General features: G+C 39.2%; 1 protein-coding gene across 1 annotated transcript; it reads left to right on the top strand.

Annotated features, from left to right (window-relative positions):
• The first annotated feature begins 11453 nt into the window (after positions 1-11453).
• On the top strand, positions 11454-12431 carry LOC145113199 (uncharacterized). Its single transcript, XM_079049318.1, has 3 exons — positions 11454-11594; positions 11766-11989; positions 12110-12431. Exons 1-3 carry the CDS (start codon positions 11454-11456, stop codon positions 12429-12431), a joined length of 687 nt encoding a protein of 228 aa, XP_078905444.1.
• Positions 12432-14549: the final 2118 nt, after the last annotated feature.

Raw genomic sequence — 14549 nt, 5'->3', positions numbered from 1 at the left:
GACTGAAGAATCTATACCTCTGAGGCGTTCCACCAGAGTTAGGAATGCACCTGAGCATTATTATGGTTTTCATATTACTGCAGAAGGTGAGACACTTATCAGTGATAACACACTGGTAAATCTGGATGAGCCTAACAGCTACACGGAAGCCATGGCAGGCCCTGAGGCTGCTAAATGGAAAGAGGCTATGGATAGCGAGATACAGTCCATGTATGACAATCAAGTTTGGAACTTGGTTGACAATGTACCTGATCGTAAGATAGTTGGGTGCAAATGGATCTTCAAGAAGAAGACCGACATGGATGGTAATGTACACACTTATAAGGCACGACTGGTTGCAAAGGGTTATTCTCAAACTCCAGGAGTTGATTATGATGAGACCTTTTCACCAGTGGCCAAGATTAAGTCTATTAGGGTTCTGTTAGCCATTGCTGCATTTCATGATTATGAAATATGGCAAATGGATGTCAAAACCGCTTTCCTTAATGGAAAGTTGGCTGAAGATGTCTACATGGTTCAGCCAGAGGGTTTTGTCAGTACAGAGTACCCCATAGAGTGTGTAAGCTCGAGAAATCCATTTATGGATTAAAACAGGCACCTCGTAGATGGAATCTTTGCTTTGATGAGAAAGTCAAAGAATTTGGCTTTTCAAGGAGTGAAGATGAATCTTGTGTCTATATCAAGGCTAGTGGGAGTATAGTCAGCTTTTTGGTACTGTATGTGGATGACATACTACTCATAGTAAATGACATCCCAACCCTGCAGGAAGTAAAGTCCTGGCTTGGGAAGTGTTTCGCTATGAAGGACCTTGGAGAAGCTGCCTATATCCTAGGGATAAGGATTTTGAGAAACAGGAGTAAAAGACTAATTGGACTTAGTCAAAGCACCTATGTGGACAAAGTGTTGAAATGGTTCAACATGCATAACTCCAAGAAAGGAGAGTTACCCATCCAGAGTAACGCCAGATTGAGTAAGACACAAAGCCCTAGTACTGAGGCTGAGATAGCAGAAATGAGTCGAATACCTTATGCTTCAGCTGTAGGATCGATCATGTATGCTATGACGTGTACTCGACCTGATGTAGCCTTTGCTTTGAGCATGGTTAGCATGTATCAGGGGAACCCTGGCAAGGCACACTCGACTACGGTAAAGAATATCCTCAAGTACCTACGGAGGACTAAGGACTGCGTCCTTACCCTCGGTGGCAGTGAGGACTTGAGAGTTGTAGGGTACAGTGATGCTAGCTTTCAGACTGACAGGGGTAATTTCCGCTCTCAGTCGGGCTGGGTCTTTACTCTAAACGGAGGGGCAATTACTTGGAAAAGTTCCAAGCAGGAGACAGTGGCTGATTCCACTTGTGAATCAGAGTATATAGCAGCAAGCGAGGCATCAAAGGAGGCTATATGGCTAAAGAACTTCATCGGAGACCTTGGAGTTGTACCAGCTATAAAGGAGCCAATGGAGATTTTCTGTGACAGCAATAGTGCGGTTGCCTTAGCCAAGGAACTAAGAGATCATGGGAGATCCAGACACATTGACAGAAAATATCACTTCATCAGACATCGAATAGAAGAAGGAATCCTCGTGGCAAAGAGGGTATCATCGGATGAGAACCCAGCAGATCCCCTCACGAAGGGACTGACTCGGGCTAAGCATCTCCAGCATGCTCAGAGCATAGGGCTAAAGGATGATATTAGTTTTAGTAGTTAGATAATCTTGAAATTTGTAAAATGTAATTGACATTTGATGATAAATAAAAGCTGTTATTTATGAGTAAAGTGTTGCTATCTCTTGTCAATCGTTTACTATTATTTCTTTTTGCATGTTTTGACTTCCAGAATAATTATGTTATGGTTTATATCATATTATTCAAACTCTCCACAGTCGGTCATATGTTGGAAGTAGATATGAATCAAGACTGTCATGGGTTGGCTTGTAGAGGTCTAAGATGTTAGACAAAGTGGGGCTACAGCACTCATGAGTGCTCATAAGTTCTGAGTATTGGATTCAACCCACGCTCACTTGTATCACTTCATGGAATTTATCTCGAGTGATCGTGAGACGGTAATATCATATAAGTCTTCAAACCTAGAGATATGATTTTTTGCCTATGAGTTGGTTATGCATTGATTGCACAAAAACGCATTGGTAACTCGATGTTATAAACCGTGCTTTTGTGTGTAATTCAACAAGTAGTAGAGCAACCATATGAGTCGAAGTTTATCTGTTCCTTCTAGGATTAGAAGCGATATCTGGGCCCCTTGATGATTTTGTTTTGACCTATGTATCGGGCCCAGTTAGAACTAAATTGATGTGTTCAGTTAAGTTCTATGTCAAACAAATTAGAAATCGGGAAACAAATGCTGGACAATAAGCAAGACCATGTTCCATGTATTTGTCCGGCAGATATCTAGAACAGAGGATTATATGATCACTTATCTAAAATGGCGCTTCATAGTTCAACAGAGTTTTAAGAGCTACGATTGCTGATCGGTTCCTGAAGTCATACTTGCAACTATAGTTATTAGACTTATCCAAGTGGGAGACTGTTGGAGATAGTGTCTAAGTCCATAACTATATTTGGTATGTACTTGACCCGACCCGGCATGGTCCATTTGGGTTGCACTTCACCCGAACAATTTACAGATAATCTTTTGAGAATAGTATAAGTTATGATTTATTAATATATTATAAGTTCTAATATATTAATATAAAATCATATTATTTAATTAGTGTTGATCTATAATTAATTTAGAATTAATTTAGAGATCAAAAGTATGACTAATTAAATATGGGCTCTTGTATTTATATAGTGTGGGCTAATGCTTATTTGGAATGGGCTAGGCTTGCATGGAAAGTCCATGGATACTCCATGGAGCTTTAACCCATGGATCTCGTGGAAATGAAAAGACATGGGTATTAGGGTTTACATGGATGTAACCCTAATCCACCACACTATATAAAGAAGGCTTTGGTTCTTGAAATTGGACTAGTTGATGTGTGTAAACTAAGAGGGCCGATTTCAAGAAGTTTGTGACTATTCTCTCAAGTTTCCAAGTTTGTGGTGATTTGTGACTTCCATTTGAGGCATCCACATTATTGGTGCTAGGCTCTCAAACTCCAAGCAATCAACTACTACTACAAGGTAAGTAATTCTACTAGTTTTATTTGATTCAAGTACCCCATGCCATGCTAGTTAGGATAAGAACCTTGGAAAAATAATTATTTGCATGTATCTTAGTCAAACATAGATCCAAGGTTTCTAGGGTTGCATGTACACCATAGGAGTGTTAGAATGCTGAAAACTCATCAGTAGCGGATGTGATTTCGACCTTTAGGAATTTATGCTCGGTTTTGGCTTCTACGCATAGTTTTGGAGATCCTTTTCATTGTATTTGCAGGTTCTAGCATTCGAGGTGGCATCGGCTCGGGTAGAAGGGAATGGATTTAGAAAAACCAAAAGGGGTTTGTAGGGTGTCATAAGAGTACATTGTAAGGACATATTTCGAGGACAAAATCTAATTTAAGTGGGGGGGAGTTGTAACAACCATTTTCCAGAATGGATTAGCTAAAGACTTAATGGGGTCAAATATATCGTTTTTAAGGAAAACCACATGCCACGATGTAGTAAATGGATGACCATGACGTGGCATGGCTTGTATTATGTGTGTGTTCTTGATGGACACCATGGCATGACAAGTAGTGTGCCATGACATGGTGGCGGTAGCAACCTAAGCCCATGATTTTTGTAAGGTTTCTCCCATATTTAAGCATCTTAATTCATGGATTATGTTTTTTCCATTAGCCTCCAACTATTCATTTCAAAACGCTAGCCTCCATGCATAATGAGAGCTTGTTTTCTTGATTGAAGAGCTTGTACTTGGATTTTGGTAAAGCTTGAGGAAGGAGGAAGTTCATATTGGTTCAAGGAAGCAAGGAGCTAGCTTGGATCCATTAGCTTCTTCTGATTTATGTGTTATTAAAGGTATAAAGTTCATACCTTGACCTTTCATCTTCTTGTTTCAAGTTTGAGTTCATTTTGGATGATTCTGGTCCCTTCCATGGATACTTTTGGAGTTTGAGGAACTCCAGAGCTTTTTGGGACTCTTAAATGGTCATTAGGTTTCTAAAAATGAGAAAAGAGTCATGTTTTGGTCTATCTTGTGTTCTTGAGCAAGCTTTGGACATATTAAGGACTTAGTGGACTTAATGTTGTAGATATTGGTTTGGAGTGAGGTCCTAATAGATAAAGTTGGAAACTTTATCCCTTAAGTTAATGAGAAGGATTAGATATGATGTTTTCAGCCTTAATCTGTAAGGATTAAGCTCTTAATGAAGAATTATAGAATCTGCTAGTGACCACAATGTGGCTAAGGAATGACCACAACGTGGTGGAGTCCAGCTTCGTGATAGTTTTGTTCGGACATGCACACAACATGGCCAAGGAGGGTCCACTAAGTGGTGATGTCCCGTATGTCGTCTATTTTGTCATGTCATACCCACAACATGAAGATGTCTACACGTCATGGTGGTTCTTGAATTTTGTTGACCATTGACCGTTAACTTTTGAACTGTTTGAATTTGGGTCAAACTTGTAGGAGTTGGATTGTTGATTGAGGGTTTATCTCTTTTTGGTGTTAGTCGGTTCACAAGATTCATCAGTATAAGGTGAGAGGGTGTTGTTGTGCTTCTTCGGTTCTTTATTTCATGTGAGTTTCTCTCCATGCCACATATCCCATTGTATATCCTTTACATGGTAGGATAGAGGTATTGTTAGAGTACAAGTATGGTAGTTGACTATGATAACTCCTTGATATACATGTGCAGTTTAGAACACTTGGTGTCTTGGTATGATAGACTGGTAGTGTCTTGCATGTTGATTGTATGATACTGTTAGGAGTTATGTTTGGTTAAGGTAAGTGGGGAAGGCCAATTACCAGGATCATGTATGATTGACCAGCGAAGGACTTAGTTGAGAAGTGGTCAATGGCAAGGTAACTAAGGGAGGCTATATGCCAAGGATATGTAATATGCTAGTATATGTTATGTGTCTATGTTACATGATTATGTGCTAATGATAGAATTGGTTCTATGTTATTTAAGTTGGATAACCTAAGAACTTTTGGTATAATGCCTTATTGTGATGTTCTTGTCTGATTGTTCTCTTTCGGGTGGATCATCTGTTCCACCGTCTATCCGATCCCTGACTACATATGAATTTATGAATTGTAAGAAAGACCAGGATTTGGTCTTTGGAAATCGTATGAAAGACTGGGATCTGGCCCCTGGAAATTATATGAAAGACTAGGATTTGGCCCATTGCAATTGTATGAAACACCAGGATCTATCCCCTAAAACATATATGTAAGACCAAGATTTGGCCCCTAGAAATGGAAAGGAAAGACCATGATTTGGTCCATGGAAAGATGTGTCTGCAAGACTATGAATTGGCCCATAGCATTCACTTGGGGTTGGATTAGACCCCTTATTTCATATATGATTGATATGTATGTTTTACGCATGTTGATAAGAGATTTGGTAGGACAGCGCTAGTGTCGAAAACTTTAGGTGGATGCATTGAATATATGATGGAATATGTGGTATACTGGGGAACTCACTAAGTTCTATGATTACAGTTGTGTACTACATGTTTTGCAGGTTGTTCGTGAGAAGAACTCGGTGGGACTGTACACACACATCGAAGTTAATTGTTTTCTCTTTCTTGTAATTCAGCTCTGACAATACTATGGTTTCAAGCAACTTAATGTAAGTTATGGTTTTAAAGTTGAAGGTTTTAATCGGTTAATATGTTTTTTTAAATATATTTGTAATTTTTGGGATGTTACATTAAGTTAAAGAAATGGATATGAAAGGGGATTTGATCAGCCTTGAAGGTTGTTAAGATCTCCCTTCTTTTGATATATTGGACACCTCTGGTGAACTGATCGGTAAGTCCAAATATGAAACTTTCAATAGGGCTAATTGGATGAGAAATGATTCAGTTATGGTGTTGATATTCTTGACACCATCTTGCTCTAATTAGGTACTAAATGTATGCATATGATATAACTTTTGGTGCTAATCAACCATCTTGAATTCTTGATCTAGTTTCTTTGTGAGTTTTATGATGGCCCTACAAGTGAAAGGCTTGTGTTTCATCCTAAAGAACACAAAACCATGGTAAATATTGAATCATCCAAAAAGGTGGTAATCAAAGGGCTACAAAGATATACAAAATCAGGTAACCCAAATCATTTGATTTCAACTTAAAATCTTTAATTCTTTAATCAATGTTGTTGATTTTGATTTGGTTGATGATAAGGTGGGAGTTTTGCAAGAATCTGGCTTGTACGGTTAAGTTAGTTCAAGACTCTTAGCTTGTGGTTGGTTTATTTGTGTTTTATAGCTTCCTACTCTTTTTTTCTTTCCATTAAGGGATTTTACTTTCAAATTTTCAAACCTTTGTACTCAAAAAATCCAGCCAATCTCGACATTTTATTTCACCTTTTTCCACTTTTTCCGATATAATTGCATAGCATTCCTAAAATAAAAAACCATAATCAATTCTCGTGGGCCGTTATTATCACGGCCCATCTAACCTTACTAGTGTGTGTGTGTGTGTGTGTTTGTATACCTATATATATATATATATATATATATATATATATATATATATATATATATATATATATATATATATATATATATAGATATATATATATATATATATAGATATATATATATATATATATATATATATATATATATATATATATATATAGAGAGAGAGAGAGAGAGAGATGAAGGATCATTTGAGAACTTATAGTTTCCCGAGAACACAATAACTAATTTTAAGCCATTAGATCAAAAAAGGAGGGTCAAGATGAAAGGTGGCGTTTTTGTAAATAAGTGAAAAACTAAAGAGGCAAGGGTAACTTAATTAAATGAGGTAAGGAATTATAGGGAACAAAAATATAATTAGATAATGTTCTAATCTGTGATCTTATAAACTAAATTTGCAACCTCTCCCTTGTTCTCTCAAACCTACGATTTACCCTCCTCCACGCAACGGGCTTCTTCTCTGGTTCTTCCCTTCATCAACCTGTCTCTAGAGCTGGGTTATCTTCGGTGTTACATGATCTCCACCTCCTCCGTCGATGATTCGGACATCGTGTTTGTCGCTTTTTTCCCAAAATCAACACCGCTGTCGAATTTTCTAACCCCTGTCAGTTAGGCTGAGATTATCTCAGTGAAGGCCATTATGATGTACTCTAAAAACTTTTATTCGGTTGTTCGTCTCAATATAGGTAGTAAACTCATCATCGTTGGTATGTTATTTGCGATATCACTGGTAATCTAGTGTAATGTCGTTCCAAATTGATCGATTAATTAGGTTATTGAATTAGGTTATCAGTTGAGATTATTGAATTAGTTGGTTCTTCCTATATGATCATTAATTTTTTATGTTGATCATTTAGAAACCGGATAGTATCTGTCTATAAGTATCAGTAATGTATGGGACTGTGAAATCAAAAATTCAGGTTTAGGAGCAGAATTGGTTATTAATTCGAACTGATTTGGTCTGATTTATGTAAATATCATCTTGTCAATTATGAACTTATGTTGGCTGTGGTCATTTCAGATTATTGATTTAATGTTGTTGGCATGAAAGGGGGAATGAAATTTTGCACAATTGTTGATACTCTAACTCAAGGTGAGCCTCATTCAATGCTTGCTGCAATGTTCAGTGGTCACCACATCGTTTGTAAGGACTTTGATAAGGTAAGTGTTAGGGCCAGGATCCTCAAAGCATTCAGGATCCTCAAACATCATCAAATATTCAGGATCCTCAACTATCTCAGGATCCCGACTATTATCGTTGTTATTATTTACTAACATTTATAACGGTTATATTCCGTTCCTAACTAACACATGTGAAGAAATAGTCAAGAGAAGACTTATTCTCAACAGTGTTTCGTTTCAACTAGGCTAAAGACCCGGAATACCTAGTCAATCAACTTTCACAAAACTGGTCATAGAGGACCCCGGGAATATTGGACATCTTGTTAGCTAGTTTAGACTATAAATTGACACACGTATCTCACACACGACACACTACTTACTCTGAGCTTACTCTACGAACTTTTTCACTTGTTCTTACTGAAATACTCTTTGTAATCGTCATTTTATATCAATAAAATCATCAAGGCATGTGATCATTATCACCTCCCAAGGTTTTGTGCTGGAGATCCTCGCAAGGATCAAGGGCTTTCCTAGTAAACAATTATGTCATTCTCTTTATCTTATTCTATTGCACAATTCGAAAATCACAGCCTCTCATTCAATTTGGTTGATTTATACTTGTGTAATTTTTGACCAAAACAATGTGGCGCCCACCGTGGGGCCGTGGTGTTAAAAATCCCTGAAAGATCATGTATACACAATCATTCCTTTCTTCATCCTCCGCTCGTTCCATCCCAACCAAAAACCTACCACCTCCTCCAAGTGGACCCCCTGGTCAGAGGAAAGTGTCTGATACTTCCAAGAAAAACACCCCTCCGGGGACTAACCAAGGAAATTTGGGATCTTCAGGACTCCAGGATCCGACTGCTCTAGTCACCACTGCTGAACTCTTCGTTATGATGACGAAAATGATGCTACAGATGACTCATCAGCAAGACGATAATAGAACACTACTTAAAGAAATGGAGAAGATGAAGGCGGAATTTCAGAAATCCCAGGAAACGATGCCTACATTTGTACAACCAACGATCCTGAACTTCGACAATGCGGGATCCTCAGGAAATCAACTGGGGAACACAGCTCCTGCTACTGCTGCATCACCCTGGGGAACAACTATGAACAATCGAGCATCTATGATCAATGATCTCAATGAGCCTTTCAATACTCCTAGAAACCTTGATTCTAGTAACCTCTTAAACACCAATACTATTAATACTAACTCTATGAATGTTGATGTAGGGATAAGTCCAAACATGGCTAGGGAACTTCAGTAGTTGAGACAGATGATCTCAAGCCTACCCGGGGTAGTTCAACCCATACCAAAACCATCTCCGACAAGTCACAGGATATCGAGATTTGATCCTGCGATAGTCAATACCGAAGTTCCTAAGCGCTTCTAGACTCCTAGCATGAAGCCTTACGATGGAACTACGGATCCTGAAGAGCATGTAGCACAATACCGAGAAAGGATCGAGATCATCCCCATCCCAGTGCACTTGAAGGAAGCTTGCCTATGCAAAGGCTTTTGTTCAACCCTCATGGGATCAGATCTCAAATGGATGCTAAACGTTCATCCCTATTCTATTACTTCATTTGAACACTTAGTCAATATTTTCAATAACCAGTTTTCTTGGCAGAACCTTCAAGAAGATCACTAGTGATCTCTATCGGGTGGTTCAGGATCCTAAGGAACGACTTAGGGATTTTGTTAACAGGTTTGGCAGGGAAGCTCTGAGCATCCCCAACATTGACATGGCGACTGCTGTCGATGCCTTCAAGATGGGTCTAAGGAAGGATTCACCATTCTATGAAGATCTCGTGATGACTCCATGCAAGATATTGGAAGAAGTTAGGTGCCGAGCATTGAGGTTCATAAGGCTTGAAGAGGATAAAGAATTCCAGAAAAGGAGCAACCCTTCAAGTCAATACAAGAATCTCAACAGGAAGGCCGAATCCTCGGCTCCAAGATCCTACAAATCGAAGCCATGTTCCAAACCAGATCATCACAGGGTTAATGCCCTCGAAGATGAAGGAGAGGAAGGGGAACCCCCTAAGATCACTGACTATTGCTTTTCTTTGGATGTTTCAGGCTTAGTCCATGCTATGTAGGATCTCAGAGACAAAGCAAGATGGCCAAAGAAGGATAACAAGTCTACCAGTTGGAAAGACAAGTCCAAATGGTGTGCTTACCACGAAGATTTCGGTCACATGACGGAGGATTGCATAACCCTAAGAAAGGAGATCAACTACCTCCTTAGCAAAGGGCATCTCAAAGAGATCCTCGTAAGAAAGAAAGAAAGGTCCAAGGAAAACAACCAGGATGGTCACAAGATCCCGGAAAAACCACGATCTCCACCCCTAAACACCAAGATAATTAACGTTATCTCAGGCGGATCTAACATTTGTGGTACTTCTTATTCTCAGGCTAAAAGACACGCCAAGGTCTCTAAAACATAAAAGAAGGATAGACCACGGAATAATACATCGGTTAGCAATGAAAAGGAAATCACATCTGACGAGACGAACAGGAAAGAGATCCAGGATCTTCACCATGACGGACTTGTGATAACACTGTACATTGCCAACCACCTCGCCAGAAGGATCCTTGTTGACGGAGGATCCTCGGTCAACATCGTACTCTTGGACGCAATGAAGAGGATGAACATCCCGAAATCGGAGATAATCAAAAGATCCTCAGTCCTCATAGGATTTAGCGGAGAAACAAAACACACCATCGGGGAGATAAATCTACCAATATACATAGAGGGGGTAAACTCTATATAAAATTTATGTGTTATTGACAACTTATCTTCTTATAATGTGATATTAGGAAGACCATGGATCCACGAGATGAAAGTGGCTCATCAACATATCATCAGTGTGTAAAGATGCCTACTCCGTGGGGAACAGTGAAGATCATTGGAGATCAACAAGAGTCAAATGAATGTTATAAAATCTCTATGAAGCCTACGACGAAATCCGAACAATCATAACAATTAAGGAAAGGGGCACGACATGTTCTAGAAACAAGGGAGCCAGACGTGAAGGAAGTGCCCCTAAGTAGCGAGGATCCTGAAGCCAAAGTCCTCATAGGATTCTCAATACCTGAGCAAATTGAAGAAGACATGTTAAACTTCCTTCGAACCAGAAGCAAGACGTTCACATGGAAACTCGAAGATTTGACAGGTATAGACAAGAGTATTATAACTCACAAACTTAATATTGATCCTTCATTCAGACTAATACATCAAAAGAGAAGGAATTTTGCACCTGAAAGGAATCAGATCATCCAAGAAGAATTGGAAAAGCTCCTCAATACAGGGATGATCAAGGAAGTGAAGTTCCCAAGATGGCTAGCTAATGTAGTTTTCGTACGAAAGAAGAACGGCAAGTGGCGAGTATGTGTAGACTACACGGATCTTAACAAGGCTTGTCCTAAGGATCCTTTCCCTCTACCACACATTGACTCCATGATAGATGCAACGGCTGGCCACAAACTCTTAACCTTCATGGATGCTTCAGCAGGATTCCAACAAATCCAGATGGAACCATCCGATTAAGAAGATACAACATTTATAACACCAACAGGTATATATTGTTACACTGCAATGCCTTTTGTTCTTAAAAATGCAGGTGCAACATATCAAAGACTGGTGAACCGGATGTTTAAAGACAAGCTAGGGGACACCATGGAGGTCTAGATTGACGACATGGTGGTAAAATCCATGAAAGCTGAAGATCATCTCAGGGATCTTAAAGAAGCCTTTGACATTCTAGACGGATACAAAATGAAGTTGAATCCGTCTAAATGCCACTTTGGGATGAAATCGGGCAAGTTCCTTGGGCATATGGTAACTAAGAGAGGAATAGAAACAAGCTTGGAGCAGATCTAAGCAATCATCGAGCTGAAATCTCCAACTTCAACAAAATAAATCCAAAGGCTAACCGGGAGAGTAGCAGCACTCAACAGGTTCATTTCAAGATCCTTAGAAAGGTTTAAGCCCTTCTATGATATCTTGAAGAAGAACAAGAAGTTCGAATGGACCGGAAAACACAAAGAAGCTTTTCAGGAACTTAGATACTTAAGTTCTGCGTCACTCCTGGTGAAGCCTATAGATGGAGAACCACTTCTCCTCTACCTCTCAGTATCCTCAAGTGCGGTAAGTGTTGTCCTAGCCAAGGATCTTAACAGAGACCAACATCTTATCTACTATGTAAGTAAAAGTCTTCTGGATCCTGAAACCAGGTATTTTCATCTCGAAAAATTAATTCTTTCATTAGTAACTTCTTCTACTAATTTAAGACATTATTTCGAGACACATACTATACATGTGAAAACTAATTATCCTATTAAGAATGTGATTAGAAAACTGGATATGTCAGGAAGGATGGCAAAATGGTCAGTGAAGTTAAGCACGTTTGACATCAAATATGAGCCAAGATCTGCCATAAAGTCACAAGCATTAGCAGACTTTGTGGCCGACTTTAGTGATGGTCTACAAAACGAAGTAGACATTGAGGCTAAACAACTCCTAGAAGATGAACACTTGGGAAAATGGACACTATTCGCGGATGGAGCTTCAAACCAAAAAGGAATCGGGCTAAGGATCATACTAAAGTCGCCACAGGGGGACATCCTACCCCAGGCAGTTAGTTGTGAATTCGACGTAACCAACAACGAAGCATAATATGAAGCACTCATCATGGGACTACAATGGCTAAGGATCTTCAAATCAAGGATCTTCAGGTATTTGTTGATTCTTTATTATTAACCAATCACTTCAATGGATCTTATGCAGTGAAAGGAGAAAGATTAGCATTATACCTCGAAATCCTCAAAAAATTAGCCTCTGATTTTAAAAACTTTAGCCTAACCCAAGTGCCCAGAGAAGAAAACACAGAAGCAGATGCATTAGCCAACTTAGGATCCTCCCTAAGGATCCCACCAGAAATGAAGATCCATGTTACCCACATAATAACTCCAGCTATAGAATCCCTTTTCGACAAACCCGATGACCCTAAACAACCAATAAGTGTAGCAGCCATCGGAGATCCTGACCCTCAGATCCCTCCTCAAAGGGTTCCCGACGAACAGGATCCTTGAAGAAGTCCACGATCATAGATCCAACCCATTATGCAGTATCTCCAAAATGGCACGGTCCCAGCTGAAGAAAAAAGAGAAAGATATTCAGAACAAGAGTCTCAAGATTCTTAATAATCCAAGGTAAACTCTATAAAAAATCTATGGCAGATCCATACCTCAGATGTTAGGAAGATCCTGAAGTTGCAGAAGTCTTGAAAGGCATACATGAAGGAGATTGTGGCAATCATACTAGGGGCATATCCTTATGCTCCAAGGCATTGAGAACAAGATACTACTGGCCAACCATGAAGAGAGATTCTTTTCTACATGCTCAAAAGTGTGATGCTTGCCAAAGACACATCAACATCCGACATCAACCGGCAGAACCTCTACATCCTATTATCTCTCCATGGCCATTCATGAAATGGGGAATGGATATAGTACGAAAATTACCAATAGCTCCAGGAGGAAAAGTCTTCATGTTGGTGATGACTGATTACTTCTCGAAGTGGATCGAAGTTGAAGCCTTCGTTCAGGTTAGAGACAAAAAGGTAGTCTCATTTATTAAACGTAATATCTTGACCGGGTTTGGGATCCCAGCTAAAATCATATGTGACAATGGATCCCAATTCATAAGCAAGATGACAAGAGACTTTTGCACGAATTGGGGAATCAAAATGATAATGTCCACTCCTGTTCATCCCTAAGCTAATGGTTAAGCAGAATCTAGCAATAAGATCATAGTAAAAAACTTGAAGAAAAGGCTAGATAAAAAGAAAGGAAGATGGGAAGAAGAGCTTCCTTTCTTCCTATGGGCAGATAGGACTACTTCCAAAGTAGCCACTGGTCAGGCCCCCTACTCCTTGGTGTTTGGGATAGAAGCAATGAGCCCTACCGAAGTAGTGATCCCGACAGCAACGTACTTGCTCCAAAATCAAGAAGACAATGTCAGGATCCTAACCCAGGATCTTGACACTGTTGACGAACTCAGAGATCTTGCCAAGATACGCATTGTTGCTCATCAACAAAGGATCACCAAGGCTTACAACAAGAACATAAAAGTCAGAAGATTCCAAATAGGAGACTTTGTATTAAGCAAAACATTCGAAAACACCAAGGATCCTAGTGCAGGTAAATTAGCTCCTAAGTGGGAAGGACCATATCTCATAGATGTTGAAGCAGGAAAATGAGCATATTGGCTAGCAACACTCGAAGGAGACATTTTGACAAGATCCTGGAATGCTATACAACTCAAAGCATACTATATGTAAACAAGATCGATTGATCTTCATCAAAACCAAGGTGCACATGTTCTTTACCTTAAACTTTTCAGCATTACTTATTTTCTCCTCGAATACATTACTAACTTAAGCATCGGAGGGGCATTAGCTAGACTAACATGTTATCAATTAAACTTATGATATTACCCAAGAATTTTGTCAAGGTTTATAACCTAAACAGGTTATCCTAAGAAGGGAATTCCCCCGCATGATCTAATGATTAAGGATCCTCATCATTAAGGATCCTCATCATTAAGGATCCTCATCCTTAAGGATCCTCATCATTAAGGATCCGCAGTCTGATGCCATATATTGATCCTTCCCTATACATAAAATTAACATGTTATCAATTAAACTTATGATATTACCCAAGAATTTTGTAGGTTTATAACCTAAACTGGTTATCCTAAGAAGGGAATTCCCCAAATGATCTAATGATTAAG

Source organism: Lactuca virosa, chromosome 5 (genome assembly GCF_052849685.1).
Source record: "Lactuca virosa cultivar CGN04683 chromosome 5, Lactuca_virosa_CGN04683_v6, whole genome shotgun sequence".
Classification (NCBI taxonomy): Eukaryota; Viridiplantae; Streptophyta; class Magnoliopsida; order Asterales; family Asteraceae; genus Lactuca; species Lactuca virosa.
Note: the sequence above shows the minus strand (reverse complement) of the source record. Positions and strands in the feature narration are given on the sequence as shown.